This window comes from Diabrotica undecimpunctata, chromosome 5 (assembly GCF_040954645.1).
Source record: "Diabrotica undecimpunctata isolate CICGRU chromosome 5, icDiaUnde3, whole genome shotgun sequence".
Classification (NCBI taxonomy): domain Eukaryota; kingdom Metazoa; phylum Arthropoda; class Insecta; order Coleoptera; family Chrysomelidae; genus Diabrotica; species Diabrotica undecimpunctata.
In genome coordinates, this window is record NC_092807.1 from 11,570,603 (window position 1) to 11,591,487 (window position 20,885).

Genomic DNA, 20,885 nt, shown 5'->3' on the forward strand with positions numbered 1-20,885 from the left:
TCAAAAAACTTTCAATTTCATGCCTGTCATTTGAAACTTGTCAGGATCTAACGGGTACTGTATTATTTCTTTTCCGAGGAGATAATGTCCTAAGGTTGATGTGACCTGTTTCATGAACCTCTGATATTTCTTTGGGTTTAATTTTTTTCATATTTCGGTTAGCCTTTTTAAGATTTTTGTCTATTTAAGTGCCTAAGATGTTCTTCAAGGGTATTATTGTTAATATTCACTCGGTCTATCAAAATCAGGCAAGTAGTCCAATCTAGTTTTTGAAGAAATGTTGTCATAACTCATTTCTTCTCCAACTGTAAAGTACTTCTCTGGAATCAATTATGAAGAAACTAGTATTATAGTTATTAAAATCACCACTAAATACTAAATTTAATTAACTTCTTCAATCTTTCAAAAATTCTCGCTGGTCAAGAGACTCTCTTTAGATTAGTCTATCCGGCCTGTGACATCGTTTTGACTAACCCTTAAAATTACACATAGGACAAAATATATCTATGTGTATGTGTTTTCTTCTCATTGTGTTATAAGTACGGTATTATTATTTCTAATATTAAATGAGTTTGGACGCAACCTGACGTAAGTTGAATTAGTAGATGTTTGTAGATCAATAGTATGGCGATGATAAATACAATGCGTATGTTGCTCGGCTGTTTTAGATAAAAATGATGTTCGCCTAGAGAAAACTAAAGACAGATATTGTACCGTGTGTTTAAAACTTTTTAATAATTATCTCATCCATGCAAAAATATTTCTGAAAGCAGTTCCAACGAATACAAACTTTGACTGATTTTATTGTAAAGTATCTCTTTGAGGGCCAAATATTATTTTGAGAACCTTTCTTTCAAATACTAGAAGCTTATTGATTTCCCGCTGGTTGAGAGTCCATGTTTCACTGCCATATGTAATAATTGGGCGAATAATCGACTTGTACAGTGTTAATTTATATTTTCTTTTTAGCAGCTTCGATCTTAATAATGTTGAAAGGGAGTATAATGCTCCATTTCTCGCAGCTATCCTTGCTGACACCTCTTTTTCTATGTGGTTGTCCGCTGTGATTATCGCCCAAAGGTATTGAAACTCCTATACTACTTCGAAGTTGTAATCATTAATACTGAAGTTCTGCCTAACTCTTGGTCTTGGATTTTTGGTTACTACCATGTATTTCGTCTTTTCTTCATTTATTCGGAGACCCAGAATACCTGTTTCCTCCTTGAGCTGTGAAAACACCTCTCTCTCAATGCGTGACTGCATCTATATCATCAGCAAAGGCCAGCAACAGTTTTGATCCTTGATCAGCAAATCCTTCTGTCAGCTCAGACGATATTTTACTTATTGTATGTTCTAAAGCAAAATTGAACAGCAACGGTGACAAGGGGTCCCCCTGCCTAAGTCCTGAATTTTTATCAAATATCATCGATGTTCTGCTTCCTATCTTTACTTGCGCATATGAGTCTGCCACGCACATTTGCGTTAATTCAACTAATTTTCTTGGTATTCCCATTTCTAACATTACCATCCATAATTTGCTTCTTTTTATGGAATCATATGCTTGTTGGAAATCTATGAAAATTTGGTGCACATCGCGGTTGAATTCCCAGTTTTTCTCTAATATTGGTCGGATGGTAAAGTGTCTTCACACATAATTGTAAAGTGGCTTAACACACTATTTTTTATAATGAATATTTTATTATGATTTGTCTATATCAAAACTTGAGTATCTATGTTTGTCAATTAAATTTATAACGTAAAGAATGAATCATCTTCACCACAAATTATATTTAATTTCCTCCTGATACGCCACTGAAATACTATTCGCTATTTTTAATTAAATTATAAATGAATAATTGTTTGTTTTTACTATTAAAATCGACATTGAAAATTGTTAGAAATTTATTACAGATCAAAGGCCGACTTGGTGTAAATCTCGCATTGGCTGAATTAAGATAGTTTCGCCAGTTAGATTAAAATTTGTACGGGGTAAATAAAAAATTGCAACAATCCGATTTTACAAAAAAAATCAGAACAAAAATATTTTTTTTTTAATTTCTTTGGAATATCGTCAAACATGACAGCATATAACAGCTTCTTCAAAAGAGAAATTTTAAACTAGCAATAATGTGTACAAACAATTATTATTTTTAATACCATTTTTTTACGTACACTAAATTGACGTTGGTTTTAAAAACTTTCTCAATACATGTTTGTTCCGTGGTAATTAAGTTTAAAAATAATTCAAAATACTTCGTTGAGTCACACAGCTTTTATTTTTGGCTTCTCGGACGAGCTAACAATAATCAAAACGCAAAAATGAAACTTCCACTTATCACAAAGAAAATAAAAGAAGATGTAGAAAAATGTAGTCAGGAAATAAACAAATAAAATCTCTCTCCATATCTCCCTGTTGTCCCATTCTCCATCGCTTTGACTATAACCTACTTTGCTCCATTTAAATCTCCAGGGTAGGACGAAATATTTCGTCCTCAAACACAAAAAGGATTGGACATCTTATTGAAAATTCTAGCAAATACCTTTAAGGCTAACATAACACTAGGGTATAAACCAAAGACTTACACAACTGTAAGGGTGGTGTACATACACAAAATAGGACGATAAGACAACGCCCTACCTAAATCTTACGGGCTCATTAGATTTACATAATTTCTATTTAAGCCAATAGAAAAATTCTTGATAGACTTATTAAGGAGGGACCATTGGGGGATCGTCCTTTCAATGGCAATCAGCATGCATATCAAGAAGGAAAATCAACAGAAACAGCACTAGACGAAATAGGTTAGAAAATCAGACACTTCATTAATAATGTAGAGATTACATTAACCGCTTTTCCAGATATAGAAGGCACATTTAATAATGCACTATCAAGTTTTCTTTATAATGCAGCAGCATTAAAATGGCTAGGATAGTCTGAGAATACAATATTCGCTACCGTATGCAACTGGATCAAAGCAATAATGAAAAATAAACTTGCAAGGATAGGATATTGTGACCAAAACAGCTAAAGGGTGCCCACAGGGGGAGTTTTTTCTCCCTTCCTGTGAGCACTTCTAGTGGATCATTTGATCTCGCTCGTTGACGCACAGAGGATAAAACTGCGAGCCTATGCAGATGAGATGTAGTAACTATTACGAGAAAAATATGATAATGTTTTATCCAGCACACTCCAAAGAACATTAAATATCCTTAGTAAGCAGGCGGTGTGACAGGTAAAATTATGTCAATCCTAGTAAAACAGCAGTAATCAGTTTCACAAGGAGACGGAACCTAAATAACTTCTGGATGCCGACTCTGTATGAAGAAACTGTCAAAGAGGCGAATGAGGTCAAATATATAGGAGTAATAGTAGACAAACGGCCATTTATAAACAACAACTAGCAAAACAAAGCTTTACCTTTGTACATGTCGAGGGATGTGGAAAAATATGGGGTATGAAAACCACACAGATGTATTGGCTATATATGATTGTAGTTAGGCTTATGATTACGTATAACACACTAATTTGGTGGTCGAAATGTCAACTTCTTCTTCTTCAAGTGCCATCTTCGTTCCGAAGGTTGGCGATCATCAGGGCTATACGTATTTTCGAAACTGCTGACCGAAACAATTCGTTGCTGCTACAGCTATACCATTCCCGTAGATTCTTTAGCCAGGAGTTTCGTCTTCTTCCTATGGACCTTTTTCCTGCTATTTTCCCTTGCATAATTATTCGAAGCAGTTCATATCTTTCGCCTCTTGTAATGTGTCCCAAGTATTGCAGTTTTCGTTTTTTGATCGTAAATATGACTTCCTTTTCTTTATTCATTCTTCTCAAGACCTCGACATTTGTGACTCTCTGTCAACAAAAGACCACAAAAGAGAAGCTGAATAAGCTTCAACGATACGCATGCTTAATCATAACAGGAGCGATTTCGACTATCTCAACTGCCTCCATGCAGATTATACTTGATCTCTCTCCTATGACTATAATCTATTTCATAAACGGATGGAGAATGAGGCGAAGGTATGAGCACACGGAAAGCGGATGAGACGCCAGAAAGCAGGGCAAAAGGATACCGGGATTAAATCTGTAGAGATAATTAAAAATTACCCAGATACCGACTGGATGCAACCTAATAAAGGAGATAAATAAAAAGAATCTTATAATGGCAGATCAGTGTTGGTGTACAGATGACTGTAAAACCGATGAAGGTGTTGGAGAGAAAAATAAAGAGTTTCTGCAGAAGGAATACCAATATAACCTATTTTTTGTGAAGTATAACCTACATAGAGTAAATATTTTAATATCTATGGTTATATATAGATATAGTAATGTTCCAGCCTTTAATTTTTTTCTCTTGTATTTCAGATTTCAGTGATGGATCCTTATCTGAAAGAAATTCAAATGAATTATGATGAAGTAGAAGAAGAAAATATTGATTTGGAAAACGAGCCAGAATCATACAGGTGTGAAGAAAGTGATCACAACACAGACACAGAAGAAGAATGGGAGGAAGAATTGGAAAGATTGGGGAGGAACCTGCAACTTTGCACCCTCTTTAATGACAGATTAGAGGTTACACAAAGAACGGTACTAGGCTAGGGCTTTAGTCTGGTAGAGGTATCTTGGTCAGGGCTCTTATTACAGCTCAAATATAAAGAATCAGTTAAAGAAGTATTGAAGATACAGGGACGAGAAGTTAGAAGATAAAGAGAAGAGAAGTTAGAAGATAAAGAGAAGGGAAATATTTGGGTACCACCCTATTTTTAGAGGAACAGGGAAACCTTAAGATATATAGAATAAGATAACAAGAAAGGTAAGGTACAGTAAAGATAATCACGCGAGAATAAAGTAAACCGTGAGAGAAAAGGTATTATGATTGTGCGGTACACATTTAATATTTCGACACATATACACTAGTTATATAATAAAACAAATAATAATATAAATCAATAAAAATGCCTGAAAGAGATACACCATGCACAAAAATATAAATTGATATCATAACAAAAAAATAAAAGGCAAATAGTTCGTTAAAAAAGTTATATTGTAGTATAGTAGTCAAAAAAATGCACTATAACAATTTTTACTGCACAGTTAAATGGTACGAGATATGTGATTGCACCATTTATTATCGAAGACAACAAAAAATATCTTTTTTGAAAAATAATTCTAAATAATGTAGTATTCTCAAGAATAGAATAAAAACAAGGAATATTATAATTGTCAATATTCGTCAAATAAGTTATTATTATGCCTTGAGAATACGTAAACATTTACTAAATTTTTTTTGAACGTGATCACCTCAAATCTATTCATAAAATTTATCATAAATATAACCTAAATTAATATAAAACAAATGGTTCGTAATTTATACGTATATATTATATCGTAAGTTTATACTGATAGATAGTTCGTTTGGAGTTAAAGTAAACGTCCATAAATAAGTAAGGTACATTGAACTGAATAAGTCGTAAATGACTTCCATACGATTTAGGTAAAAATTGTCGACACTCACAATACAGTAGGCAACAGGTGGACACAGGTAGTGACGTTCGTTTATAGAACGCTCTCAATAAAGACACTTGATACGTTGTCCTCGCAACAGGTACTTGAGACGGCAGGTACGGTAACGAATTACGGTCTTCAATCCGTAATCTCTCAAATTGGTTTAGGCAGACAAAAAGAGAAGCAGCTGGACAGGAACAGCACAGGTAGTATTAAGTAGTAGAGATAAACGAAAAGACGTAAGAACGTAGAGATGAATGATCGTAGAGATAAATGAAGGCGTCGAAGAGCAGAGACGAATGAAGGTAGAGATGAATGATAGCGTCTAACAGCAGAGACGAATGATGGTAGAGATGAATGAACGTAGAGACAAATGATCGGGAAACAGAAGTGACTTGGTTCCTTCGAATTGGAAGACGTCTGTTTGACAAAAGAGAAAATAGTTAATATAGGAATCACTGTGTGAAGATAAATATAGATAAGAGTGAATTGAAAATACACTTACCGCCGTTTGATGGAGACAAACCGCTTGCCACAGGAACCAACTCGAAAATGAATTCGAATTCTGTTTATAGCCAAGCTACGGATAAAATAAGAGTGGGAGTATTGGCTGAAGAGTGCCACGCAAAAATGATATTTAAATGGCAAGGCTAGTGTGGTCATTTTTGTAACCTAACCACTATATCCCGACAGGAATTATACTTTCACCGCAAACCAACTCTTCTGCTTTTCTGAGAAGATAGACCGGGTATTTCACAATAGGCACTGATTCCTTTGTTACTATTAAAGATTCCTATTTAGCAAAGGATAGATAAAAATAACAGGGAACATTTGGCGAAATTTTTCATTGTTAAAAAAAAGCGTAACAAATCGCTCGTTGCTGTTGGATTATTTTTAAGGCTTTTAACAAAATATATAGACATAGGCGGCGTGAAAGTAATTTTCTAAGAGGAATAATTTAAAGAAATTTTAAACATGCTTCAACTTTAAAATATTTTGAAACAAATACGGAAAACCGGCGGCTCTTTTATTATGCAAAAGATGGGGTATCCTGGAGAAAACATGCTCCTACAAAAAATGTTAGGACAAGAAGTTCTAATTTAATTTCATAATTACCAGGTTAAAAACGAAATGCTCGTCAAGCAGTTGATCTTTATATTTATTTCTAAACTAAGAAACAATTATGCAGATCCGAATGAAGCCCGACCTACAGAAACTGTGGAAATAAAGACGTTAATTGGTCTATTATACCTAGCTGGGGGTTTCAAAGCAAGCCGCCGAAATTGCAACGAATTTTGGGCTACTGATGGAACGGACGAAGAGTTGTTTCGAGCTGTTACGGCTCATAGGCGATTTGTATTTTTGCTACGTTACTTGCGTTTTGATGACGTAAATACTAGAGAAGAAAGAAGAACCATAGTCAAACTTGCACCAATAAGAAACGTTTTTGACCAATTTAATTAGAAATGCAAACTTAATTACGTTCCTGGATCTTACTTAACATTAGACGAGATGCTTTTTGTATTCCGTGGACGTTGCGGATTCCGCATGTACATCTCGAATAAGCCAGCCAAATATGGCATTAAAGTATTTTCCTTAGTGAACGCCAAATATTTTTACACAGTAAATACGGAAGTATATATTGCAGCTCAGCTTCCATGGCTATTTCGCGTTAGTACTAAAACCACCGATTTAGTGGAAAGAATATGTAAGCCTGTGTTTGGATCGTCTAGAAATAAAATCATAGATCATTGGTGTACAAGTTACGAAATTGTAAAACGCATGCTGGAGCAACACAAAATTACAATTGTTGGAACAATTTGAAAAAATAAAAGGGAGATTCCAAATGAATTTCTTGGTCCCAGCAGACCACCGTATGTTTGCATTTTCCAAATCCATTACTTTGGTGTCCTATATCACAAAGAAAAAAAAGTCGTGACGCTGTTATCATCTTTTTACTATGATGACTCAATTAATGAAGATTCTGGAGATGCTTGTAAGCCTAATATTATTACTTTTTATAACATTACAAAATCGGGCGTTGACTCAGTCGATCAGAAATGTGCGGCTTATAACGTAAGCAGAAACTCCCGAAGATAGCCAATGATCATTTTTTATAATTTACTCAACATTACAGGCATAAACTCATACATAATAACTCTATATAAATGTAATGCAAATGAAAACGACCTAATTTCGTAACGAAGATTGTTTATGAAATCAATTGACTTAGCCTTGACAAGAGAGAACATGCTAACCAGAGCAAGAGACCCTCATTTACACAAGGATATCAGAAATATGGCTCTAAAATTAAGCGGAGTACATGCTACATGTAGATCCAGCGCACACCGCGTCCAAATACACGAGGTCGTTGCGCCTATTGTCCAAATCGTAAAACACGATATTTTTGTATCAAATGCCAAAAATGGCTATGATTAGAGCATGTTAAACCGATTTGCGAAGACTGCAATGAAAATTGAAATTAGGATTAGAATTTTGTTTATTAAATGTAAGAGTAGTACATTTTTGTTAATTTTTTTTTGTATTTTCTTAAAGATGTTTATGTTTATTTTATAATTAGGTTGTACATATATCAAATAGTTTTACTTTAATCTGTTCTAATGTATTGTGTAAAATAAAAACAGGGCCTCACAGACCTCGCCCGACCATTCATGTAATTTGCATGTACCCGATTACTCAAGGGTTAAGAATGTTTTAAGAGCTCCAATTAGTTCAATTGTAAGTTTAAACGCAATGCATTGTTTACGCTCAAGCTAATTAGAACTTGGTAATTTATATTATTTCCAAACATATATTTGAAAAACCAATAAACCGCAATGAAACGACTATAATATATTATTATATTTTTGATGATTCTTCAAAATAAAGCATATTATTATTATTATACAACTCTTAGGAGAGTATTCTGTAGAATGTTTTTTTTTCATTGTTTCATAATTTAAATTATTGTAGCAAGAAAATGACAATTGAAAATACCTGCGAAGGACGACGGTTGGAACTCGACCCCCCTGAAGAATTCATCGGTAATTTCAGTCACGCAATATCGACATCATCAATAATTCCCGAACGGCTAAACAAAACAAACCAAACTCGCGTGTACTACAAACACTACGTATCACCGAGAAAAACAATGCAAAGAAAACTGCGACATTGCACATTAACCTAAATTATGATTTGGGATAACTGCTGCTCAATTGTCTAAACACCGCAACTTGATCTTCCCGCGACCTACTAATATTATTAAATTGTTAGATTGGACAAAATTGTCAACAAACATTAGGCCTGTTCTGGACAGTTTTGCGCGAGATGTAGGTACCTGCGTTAGTGTATATTTAGGTTGGAATGAAGTGAATTTGGTTGTGGCGGTCTTAGTATTTAATTTTAGACTTCCTTTGACATAGTTAATTAATTGCAGGTTCAGTTGTATCTTGAAATTACTTGAATATAATACAAGGATACTCAATTTTTCGTAACATCAACGTTAAAAGCGATAATATTTCAGCACTTACTAATATAGTTTTCTTGTATCAAAAGTGTAAAAGGAATTAAGACCGAAGAAAAATATGCCGCTTAAGTGACAATTAGTAAAACAGAAAAACAAAATGGACGTGCAAAACAGGCAAAGGAAGACAAGACAAAAAAGCAGCTTTCACTCAAAAAGAAAATCAAACTTATTCCTATAAAACAATACGAACTCAGGAGGCTCCTGGAGGAGGTTTTGACATAACGTATTTTTGTGCGTGACAAGACATCAAGAATCGAACAAGATGATTCGAATGATCAGATGTTACGTTTTTTCTGTCTTACTGTATGGCTGTGAAAGTTGGACAATGAACTCTGAAATAGAAAAAAGAATAGATGCCTTTGAGATGTATATATACAGACGAATGTTGAGGATTCCATGGGTACAAAGAGTTACTAATGTTGAGGTACTTTTCGCATGTGTAAACAAAAAGAATTACTAAGAATAATCAAAGAGAGGAAAATGCAATACTTGGGTCATGTGTTGAGAGGCGAAAGATATAAATTACTTCAAGTTATACTGGAAGGAAAAGTACAGGGCAAAAGATCAGTAGAAAGATGCCAGAACTCGTGGCTGAACGACCTGAGGGGATGGTTCGACCGCTTATCCGCAGAGATCTTTCGCGCAGCAGTTTCCAAAACTACAATTGCCATTTGGATCGCCAACCTTCGAAAGGAGACGGCGCAAAGAGAAGAAGACAAGACATGGTAAGGCGACAGTGGGTAACCCCACAAATGATAATGGACAACGCCGTTAATTCGTAACGATGACATTTAGTAACATCGACAGTTCGTGACTTATTTTATTTATTTTTATTACCGTGGAAACCAATTTTTATTACAGTTGCAATTAAAATTAGGGGTAATTCCGCGCAATGGGTAACTGTACGCAATAAAATAACTAGTAAACTGTTAAATATTATAATAAACTGTACAATCCCATCTCTACTAAGCATGACGTCCTGCTGTCTTCATTCTACGGAAAACATTTTTGTTATATGCGGAGAATTTGGTAAAGACTATGAACTATGGTACCAATATACGTTGTATTCTGGTTTTCGTTCATGGCCAACAAAGAAGGTGGCACCTCTGTAAGCTAACAATCGCAGTGGTATAGTTTTAGGAGACATTCGTTGGACTTTCCGAGTTTGAATTTGTATCAGACTGAGTGTCTGATGAACAGGGATGCTGAAATGAGTCATAACACTCTATTGATACCGATTCGAGCACGGGAAGTTTAACAAATTCGACCTCCTAGGCCATATATTTGGTCTCTTGGTTTCATCCTTTAGTTAAAAGATTTAATCTTTTACACATTTCGTATAGCGTAGATAACAGAAATATATATATATATATATATATATATATATATATATATATATATATATAATATATATATATATATAATATATATATATATATATATATATATATATATATATTATATGTATAAAATAAAGTTTTATTTTGGGGTTGCAATAATACCTAACTACTTTATTATATATATATATATATATATATATATATATATATACATATATATATATATATATATATTATATATATATATTGTATATATATATAAATATATATATATATATATATATATATATATATATATATATATATATATATATATATATATAAACGATTAAATATTTTTGCAAAAGGCTTTGTTGGATTGAATCGCCAAATAAATGGCCTAGGAGGACAAATTCGTTAAACTTCTCGTGCTCGAATTGATATCGATAGAGTGTTATGATTCATTTCAGCATCCCTGCTTCATCAGACACTCGGGCTGATACAAATTCAAACTCGGAAAGTCCAACGAATTTCTCCTAAAACTATGGTGTACAAATATTCTTGAGGTTGCGATCAAAAGTCCCAGTGATTCAAACACTAACAAATGTATACTTTTTTTTTTTTGAAAGTCAAGCTTTCGAAATTATTCTAAATGATTTCTTTATCTAGACAATAAATGTTAAGATTAGAATAGTCCGCAAGCCATGTTAAAATGAAAAGAAATAACACATAATTGTAAAATACAAATATTGAAACACATAATACACAATTTGACATTAAGTCAAAAACATTTTTCTTGACTTATGTCAAAAATGTGTTCACTCTGAACACATCTCGAAAATTTGGCACAATATGACATCAATGTTGGATATAAATCGTCAAAAACTTCTGAAACTATTTTGCAAAATTTAAACCCAATGTTAATAAAGATCATCAGTCGGATGCTGTTTTTAAAATAAATTGTAAAGACTGCAACTCAACATATATTGGGCAAACACACCAATATCTCCATAGAAGGGTTGTTACACACAAACATAGTGCAAAACCAAAAATTAAATATTACAGCCTTAGCTAAGCATTCTCTAGAAGATGGCCATTCTTTTGATTTTGAAAATGTACAGATTTTGAAAAAAGAACAGAACTACAACAAAACATGTATATCAGAGATGAATCACATAAAGAAAGATCAAAATGCTACCAATAACAAGAAAAATATAAAGGTCTCTTTAATATATGTCATAATTTAATAAACTGAGTTTGTTTCGTAAATGAACAAGGGGCAGATGTTTTAAATACGATCCTGAACTGGTCGTAATTTTAAAGTACTTGCCATGTGGCTTTAGAATCAAATATTTCTTTTGCATTCCATCGCAAAATGAACATATAAATATATGTGTATATAATTAAAGTGTTCTTGCAGTCTAAGGTTAGAATCTTGGAATCAATACTAGTCGGTATGATTAATCCATTGTAATTTTGGTTATTTTGTCTTTTAAAGATACCAAAATTTACTCAGGATCGCTATCTAAATGATCTGGTAAATGTTTGGACTTTCAAGTTTTTCGAAAGTTTTCTAGCTCGAAAGAGTTTAGGATATCGATTCTTTGTGTTTCTCGTGTAGGCGAATCCAGATGTTCATTAATAAAAGTTGGTAGTCACTTACACTGTCTGCATGATCTGGACTTCGGTTATTTCCTCGTATTGATAAAATTATTGTTGGATCGTATTGCACATAGAAATCCACAAGACGATTTTCCCTTTCGTTTCTTTGTCTTAGTCCAAAATTTACAAAACCCTAGAGACGTCCGTAGAGACAATTGATGTCGGAGCGTATTCCTGACTAATATGCAAAACTTAACAAAAAATAATAAAATGTTATTCTCTCTGCAACCGTGTAGTATCTAATTACTTCTTCTTCTTTTTCTTTTTCTTATGTAGACATGACTCTGTCTGTTTTTCAATGTGCCTCCATCTCTCACCATCTTTACTTCTCTATTTGCTGTCATTCTGCTTATATGATCGTTCCATTCAACTTTTCTCTTTCTTTTCCAATCTCCACTTTGCATCTCCATCGTATATTTGTACTTCTACCTTTGTTATAGTGTGTTATAGTGTGTTACCATCAATTTGTCTAAGTGATTTCATCTTTACTGTTTCTAGAATTTATTTTGTCCGTTCTGTGTCATTTATTTCTTTCCAGAAATTCTTATTCGTTCATTCTCCATTTTATTCAGGTATCCTGTAGCTCTGTTTGCTATATTCACTTGATCTTCCACTTATTTTCGAGCTGTCCGTAGTTAGATAGAGTGATGCACAGATATTTAATATTTATCACTTCTATTATCTGACCCTCCAGCTTTAATTTAATCTTAGCAAATTTGCTGCTGTAGCCATCCATGTTGTGTTTTTTGGTGAAATTATCCCATTACATTTTCATTACATTGATGTATTCAATTACTGATTCTATTATATTACTGATACAATACTATTAAAAATATTGGAAGAATCTGCCCATTCTAAATTCACTATTAATACGAAGATGATAAAATAGGCGATGAAATCGTTCAAACTTGGCTAACCAATATTTTTAGTATCAAAAATAATTAATATAACAAAAACAAATACAATAAATTCATCAACGAGTTCAAAAAGCTTGTAAGACTTCGTCTGAAATAATAAATATATCTGCCAACTAAATGAGAATTTACAAATTTTCTACAAAACGATTATATGTTATCGCTTTGAAAGTATAAACAAAAATTTCCATAAAAATTTAAAGTATTACCATTAAAGAGTAAACTATTATTATAAAATACAGGTCCGATCCGTAAAAGGAAATAACAGAAGTAAAGAATGGCTCAAAGACTTACAAGTCGTTCTTCTACGTCCTATACTAGATCGACAGAATACATGGTCCACGGCACAGGTCAAACGAGGTCATTTTTACGTTGATAACTCTAGACTTCAAATTATACTGTTATAGTAATACCATCTTTCTAAGAAACTCATTAATATTTAGCTCAGCTGGCTGATATTTTTCACCCCCGCTGAATGTTAAAGTACATCAACAAGAGATTATTATTTATTTAATCCCGCACCTCCAACAATAACACCCCGCTGAGCTGAATATTAATGAGTATCTTAGAAAGACGGTAGTACTATATTCTAGAAATTATAGTTCTAACAATTGGATAAACTGTAGTAAATAAATATTTTTTAAAATCTTTTTTTTTGTGCCGAAATATAAGTGGCGTAGTCAGTAAAATTGTCAAACGGGCATTAGTGAATATAATTACCGGTACCTTTATATGTTTTATTAATAATTCGAGCAATTTTTCTCCGCGAAAAAGTTACAATTAGATGAATTGAGTAGCTTAACCTCTCCGAGGCACCTAGTGCCCAGGACGGAACCCGTCTCCTGGATTTTTATGGAAATTCGATACAAAATCAGTACAAACTCGGTATTCGAGGGTTTTTGGGGCCGCTGAACACTAATATATAAATAAACTTCGAAGCAGTCAAAGAGTTCGTATATCTAGGGACATCGGTTAACCCCAATAATAACACATCTGAGGAAATAAAAAGGCGAATAATAATTGCAAACAGGTGTTATCATGGTCTATCAAAGTACTTAGCTAACAAACGTCTGTCTCAAAAAACTCGTATATGGCTGTATAGAACACTGATAGTCCCCGTTCTCACATATGGATCAGAGGCATGGACGCTAACGAAAACAGATGAATCCGCTCTATCCATTTTTGAAAGAAAGGTGCTACGCAAGATATTCGGAGCGGTCTGTGAGAACGGAGTATGGAGGCGTAGATATAACTTTGAACTGCAGAATATCTCCAAGCATACGTTTGGTGGTAAAGATATTACCACTATAATTAAGCGAAACCGCCTGCAGTGGGCAGGACATGTAGCCCGGGCCCCTGAGTCAAACATGATAAAAAAGATTCTAACAGCGCAACCCGTAGGAATGAGAAGACGGGGTAGACCAAAGCTAAGGTGGATGGACGGGGTAACACAAGATGCCGAGAAGATCGGAGTCGGCAACTGGAAAATGCAAGCGAGGGACAGAATAGAATGGCGTAGAAAGCTTGAGAAGGTCGAGGCCCTCTAAGGGCTGTAGCACCAAGATGATGATGATGAACACTAATATTATGTCAGCGATGGTCTTTGAGGCACCTGGTGCCCAGAACGGTCCTTGTCTCCTGGAGTGTTATAGAAATTTGATACAAAATCAGTTCTTTCTTGATACTAGGTGCCTCTTAGATCATCACAGATATGATATTCGTCTTTAGCCATCGTAAAAACCCCTGACTAATGAGTTTGCACTGATTTTGTATCGAATTTTCACTAAACCCCACGAGACGTGGTTGGTCCAGTGTACCAGACGCCTTGGAGACCATCGCCTTTATAATATTTGTGTACAGAGACCCCAAAAAACCCCGAGTACTGAGTTTGCTCTTATGTATCGAATTTTTATAAAACTCCTGAAAATGAGGCCCATATTACCAACAGGAACATCCAGGTATAGTATGAAAATGAATAAACATCCAAACAATAAATTCTCGCAGGAGTGTCCCAAATAAGCGTCGTAGATCACAAATTATACGTTATATTCCTATATATAGGAGTAAAAAAGAATTAGAAAAAATAGCTAAGAACCTTCTAGAGGCCGCAGGAAATATGGGATTACAGATAAATATAAATAAAACAAAATACATGAAGCTGAAGAATAAGCAAAAGAAAAGCAGAAAACTAAATATGGAAATTGTATTAGGGAGAGAAATTCTGGAAATTGAAGAGGTGGAGAATTACGTGTATCTGGGAGTTCTTGTGACAAATAAATGCGAAGAAGAAAAGGAAATAGATCTACAAATAGAAAAAGGAAACAGGTGTACAGGCAGTTTGCAAAGAATAATAAAATCGAAAGAGGTATAGAGAAATACAAAAATAAGTCTGTATACAACTATCCTGCGACCTACTCTACCCTATGGGTGCGAGACATGGGTGTTAACAAAGAAACTACAACAGAAAATTAAAATATGGAAAAGAAAAATATTAAGAAGAATTTTTTGAGGAAAGTTGACAGAAATAGGATGGGAGCGAAGAACAAATGCTGAAATTTATGAAATGTTCGGCGAAGGGAGAATAAGCGATTTTGTCAAAGCTAGAAGATTGCAGTGGCTAGGTCATCTTATTAGAATGGAGGACGTAGTGAGGTAAAGAACATAGCATGGAGAACACCGGAAGATAAAAGGAAAAGAGGCAGATGGAGAAGAAGATGGAGGGATATCAACTAAAAATATAATATTAATCTACAAAACCATCCTGAAACAATTTGGACTTCCAAACCAACCACCGCACATTTCAATATTGAAATAATACAAAGATTTCAATCCAAAATTTTAAGACCAATACTAGGAGGTTCATAAACAGTGAAGCCATCCATCAAGGCACCGAACTAACATAAGTTAAAGATGATATCAAAAAGTACACGAAAAAAACGTACAGAGAAATGCAGTTCGAAGTTTAAACCGATTAAAGTTTCGTTAGAGTTAATTGATTAATACTAAATGTATATAAAATATGTGTCAAATAAAGTCAATATTGAAGACTAAGTTTAAAAAAGGATGCGTCTTTGCATGTCATAATACTTGAATTGTCAGCCCTATTTCTTGCTGTCTATTATCTACCTAAACATTTAAATTGAGATTAAATAGAAAGATTGAAATAAAAGTAGGGTTAATTAAAAAAGAATCATCAAATAGAATCAAATACAGAATCGTCAAAAAACATTAAAGAAAGATTTTTAAAAAGCTTGGTACGGCATGTATCAAATTAATTATAGCTCATTTTAAAATCATATTTTTTATTAGCTTAACTTACAAGTCAAAGTCGATGATGAATAATCTCATTACAATGAAATAACGGCACAGAAAAATGTGCTTAAACCATTGTTTTATTTAAAACATTCGCTCCTGAGAAGTGATATCTGAACGTCATGTAGATCGCAGCTATCCATTGAAAATAAAAGGAATATACCATACTAACACCAATCTGGACATATAGCATAAAACTATGGGAGTGCAGCAAACACAAAGATCTTTTAAATATTCTAATCTAAAATGCTCAAAAGGATCATTTTAATAGATTTATAATGATCCAGTGATGGATGGTACCTGAATCAAGCCTTTTTACTTCATATTTATTAATTATGTTATGTATTTATTGATTAGATTGTAAATTGCAATAAATAAATAAATATATAGTATAATAACATTATATTCGAAAACAAATGTGCCTTATTTAGGTTGTCATATGCCAAGTTGACTGTTGACATAAACAAATCATTTCTTTTGAAAATTGAAACAATCATCTAATATCAATGAACGTAAAGTTACAAATCTAATGTTCTCAAAACTTATTTTCTGTGATGACTATAATATTTCACTGCTAATGTAAAACTGCAGATACATGGTTTAATATTAATTTAAATCTCGCCTTCTGGACGGGCCTAATTTTTCTTTGACGTAGTAATAATAGCTATTTGCAAATAAAATTATAGCATCTAGTATCTTACCTTGACACTCATGGTAACACTGTTGCGACGTCAATTCGATGGTGGGTGTAGAAGCGAGAATTTTTGCATGAAAAACAATCAACGACCGGCTGTTTTCCCGGTATTGTGTGTCGACGCCCTGTAAAAAGACGGCGCTTGGCCTCTCGACGCACTTGACGTTGATGTCGTCTCTTCTCCGTCGTCTCTTTCTATTGGCAAAATGCACATATTGATTGCGTTGTTCAGGAGGACGTCGTTACGGATTTGGTGTTCAGTTGAGCTATGAAAGCGTAAATTTCTGATGTATTCTTCTTCTAATATCTTACATGAAAATGAAGGTGATCACAATTATTCTATATTATATATCGACAGAAGTAAAAACACTTTGATAGTTAAAGAACATGGTGAAGCCAGTTATAAGCGTATTACGGTATCAGCCGATTCAATTATACGGGGCCCCCTACATGTCGAAACAAAAATTCATTAAAAAAACTGAAAAATGATTCCACAATTTCACTATTAAGTCGTATAGTCAATCTTCTAAAGGTTTTCCAACAGCAATAAATTTGGTGGCCGCTTGTCAGGCGCTTAATTGCAATACAAAAACTAATTTTACTGCTTCAATAATATTCTTATTCGATTTGGTTTGGACGACTATACCGAGAAATGAGAACGCCTTATAGATTTATTACAGAAGATGTCTAAATCCTGGCAATAAACTCTACCCAGCAGTCCGTGCAGCCTGAATAATTAGCGGGTTCTTCCCTGGTTTTTCCCTTTTTTGAAAAAAAAAAGAAAAAAAACTAACTTTTTTACCAGTTCCTCTCCTTACAAGTGATGTATACCATTAAGTGCCCCCCTTTTTAAATTAATGTCTGTTTTATTTTTTTGATTGTGTTCTGTTTGTCCCTAAGTGTCTTTGATTGTCTTTATTTGTTTTATTTTAATATATTTGACATCACAATTTTCTGCCAAAACAGGGACCAAATTAATCTGTCGCAATTTGATAATTACAATTTAGAGTTATTTCACACCCACCTTCATTTATTGTCATATAGCTATCCTTTTAATATGCAATTTAATAAATTAACACACATTTCTAAAATATACCTTTTGAATATATGTAAATAATTTTGAATAATATAAAACATCACTTTCTCTTTTTTAACAAACACTTACACAATACCTACATCCTATTTCATTTATTAATATCTCTCCCCTCAAGAACTTCCCATCTAATTGTCAAACAATTACAATAGAACTGATGATTACCCATCACCAGCAATCCAGGATAGTTTGAACTATGTTATACAAATCACCAATTAATAATTCTTGTACCGGCATCATTTAATTTACTAGGTACCGTTAGACCTGAAGATGCATAGCAAATTGTAGTATGCGAAACTGGTCGTTGGTGGTGTAATTAAATTGATTGTGAGTAAGTCTTATTTTATTTCTTTTTACCTATTTGAAATGGACTCACACAGGCAACACATTCCTGATTTGTTATAAACAGTCTTAATTTTTTTTATGGTTTTTTGTAATTGATAATTGGACTTCGTCAGTCCTAGGTTTTCACTCAACGTAACCAAAAGTAGAACCGGAAAGATATTTGAACTCTTCGTTTAATTTTGGAACGATCGATACACGATTTTACTAATTTTGAGTCATGTTTGCCAAACTTCAGGTCATAACATAACCGAAAATACCATCAAAACCAGAACTACATATTTAAGCTAGGCTTTTCAATACGCGTCGACTGATAGGGGAAGGTGAGGTAAAACGGGATACTTAACGTTTGAGGCTGTATAACACCGAAACTCTGTATTGGAGGCTACTCATATTTTGGCACAGTGAAAACTCATTATTTTTGTATCAAAAGCACAAAAAAAGATTTTTGTTTATAAATGTATAAAAAAGTTATATGCAAAAATTTGACACCAATACAATTTCCCATTTTACCCCCACTGTGTGAGTAAAACGGGATACACCGTGGGAGTAAAATGGGATAAGATTTTTCTGTTATTTTAATTAATTTTCTCTTTTTTTTAAGTTTAATTTTTTTTTATTTTTATGCAAAATACAACAACTTAAACTCAAAAATTCAAAAGGAACGAAGAAGAGCAATTAACTAAATAAGAAATAACGATGGGTTAAAGCCAAAAAACCCAATATTAATAGGAATAATAATACAGAACATTTTTTTTAAATATTAATAGGAATAATAATAACGAACATTTTGCTTAAATATTAATAGGAATATTAATACCGATGATTTTGCTTAAATATTAATAGGAATAATAATGCCGAACATTTTTCTCAACTTAATCATATCTGCTGCAATATTCGCAAATAAATACATCATCATCGCTGTCAGCTCCTGCACAAGCCTCATGTCTCCATTTTTTACAATTGCAGCATTATATCCAGCCTTTTCCTTTTTTGTCTGAAGAATATCTATTGTTGCAATAGAAGCATTAAAAATCTGCACTACTGTCACTGTTTTTAATCTTCTTGGAAGTATTTTCTTTTTTTACGGTTTTCTGCTTTAGTGACTTAATCTTGGTCTTTGAGTTAACATTTTTAACATTAACTTTTAGTTTTCTGGTAGCTAGAGATGTCTCCAATTCTTATTTATAAGGGGTGCTTGTTAATATGACAGTTTTACCTTTATTTTTACTCTGTTGCTTAATATGTTTTTGCGGTGCTTTTGGATAGGGAACAACTTGTTCCGGAGAAAATAGACCTTAACCAGTGCTTGTTGAGGACATGTCCATAAGCAAATCTTTAGAAGATTCATTATTTTGTCTTTCTGGGGTAACTTGTTCTTCGACAGGCTGGTCATTTTTGGATTGACTTTTTACGGAGATGGATATGTTTTCTTCAATATTTGGCTCATGATCAGTAGGCAAAGCTGCAGCGAACATCTCTTCGGTAAAAACAGTACGATTCAGTGGGAAAATTCCTGTTTTTTGGAAACCATTAATGGCATTTAATGGAGTAGATGCTCGTAGGTAAGCTTTTCCAAATAGGTGAGGTACCTCTGAGATAGTTACACATCGCCCTGGATATAAAATGTACTTAACGGATACATTAAGGAAACATCCAATGGCTGCATCCTATGGCTCGTATGAGGAGGGAGGCAAATTATTGTCACTCCATTTTCACGTGCTTTATCAATAATAGCAATGTTTTGTGTATGGGTTTTATGGCCATCCAAGATTAAGAGAGATGGGTTTTCTTTTGATGATTGAGTGTGATAAAGAAAATGGTCAAACCATTGTTCAAACAAGTTAAACTGCATCCAACCAGATTTATCAGTAACGACTAAGGTTCCTGGCGGTGCACCCTCCGAGAACTGCGGCTTCATACGAACTCTGGGAATTACGATCATAGGAGGAACAAATATTCCACTGGCACTCATGCATATTACAGCAGTAGAAAGCTCCACTCGTTCTGCAGATGTTAGGGTGCCGACCTGTTTTCTACCCTTGACAGCAATCACTTTTGATGGACGACCTTGAACTGTTGTAATCCCGGTTTCGTCAACGTTAAAAATACGGGAGGGTGGAAAGTTCATTTTTTCCTGAAGAGGCTCCAAAAGGTCAAAAAATGATGAAACTGCTTCCTTGTTAAAGCCTCGAGCACATGCAGCTGATGTTCCTTTAGGCAAACGGAGCGAAAGTTTATTCCGTTTCAAAAAAGCGCGAAGCCATTCCCACCCAGCCAACTTGGTGTTTTTGTTGAAATGATGTTTGATGTTGTTTTTCTCTGCCATCTGATATGCCAAGCTACGGATGGAACGAGTTGTAAGACCGAACATCATAGTTTCCATATTCTTTGCATATGTTACCAATTGCTGCTCCAACTCTAGAGGAAATGTAGGCAGTCGGCTCCCAAGTAATTTAGAATGACCTGTTGCGGATTTATTCCTTTCTTTGAACCTTCCTTTCCAATGTT

General features: G+C 33.9%; 1 protein-coding gene across 2 annotated transcripts in view; it reads right to left on the reverse strand.

Moving 5' to 3' along the window:
• The window catches only part of Nep3 (M13 family metallopeptidase neprilysin 3), a 92,571-nt gene extending 75,476 nt beyond the window's left edge, over positions 1-17,095 (reverse strand). The window contains exon 1 of one of the 2 annotated variants that reach the window (XM_072531464.1): positions 16,947-17,095. In XM_072531464.1, coding sequence (XP_072387565.1) covers positions 16,947-16,958 — 12 coding nt within the window. In that variant the 5' untranslated portion in view covers positions 16,959-17,095. Of the gene's footprint in view, positions 1-8,509; positions 8,772-16,946 lie in introns of those variants that run through there. The other variant, XM_072531462.1, reaches the window with a different exon arrangement.
• Positions 17,096-20,885: the final 3,790 nt, after the last annotated feature.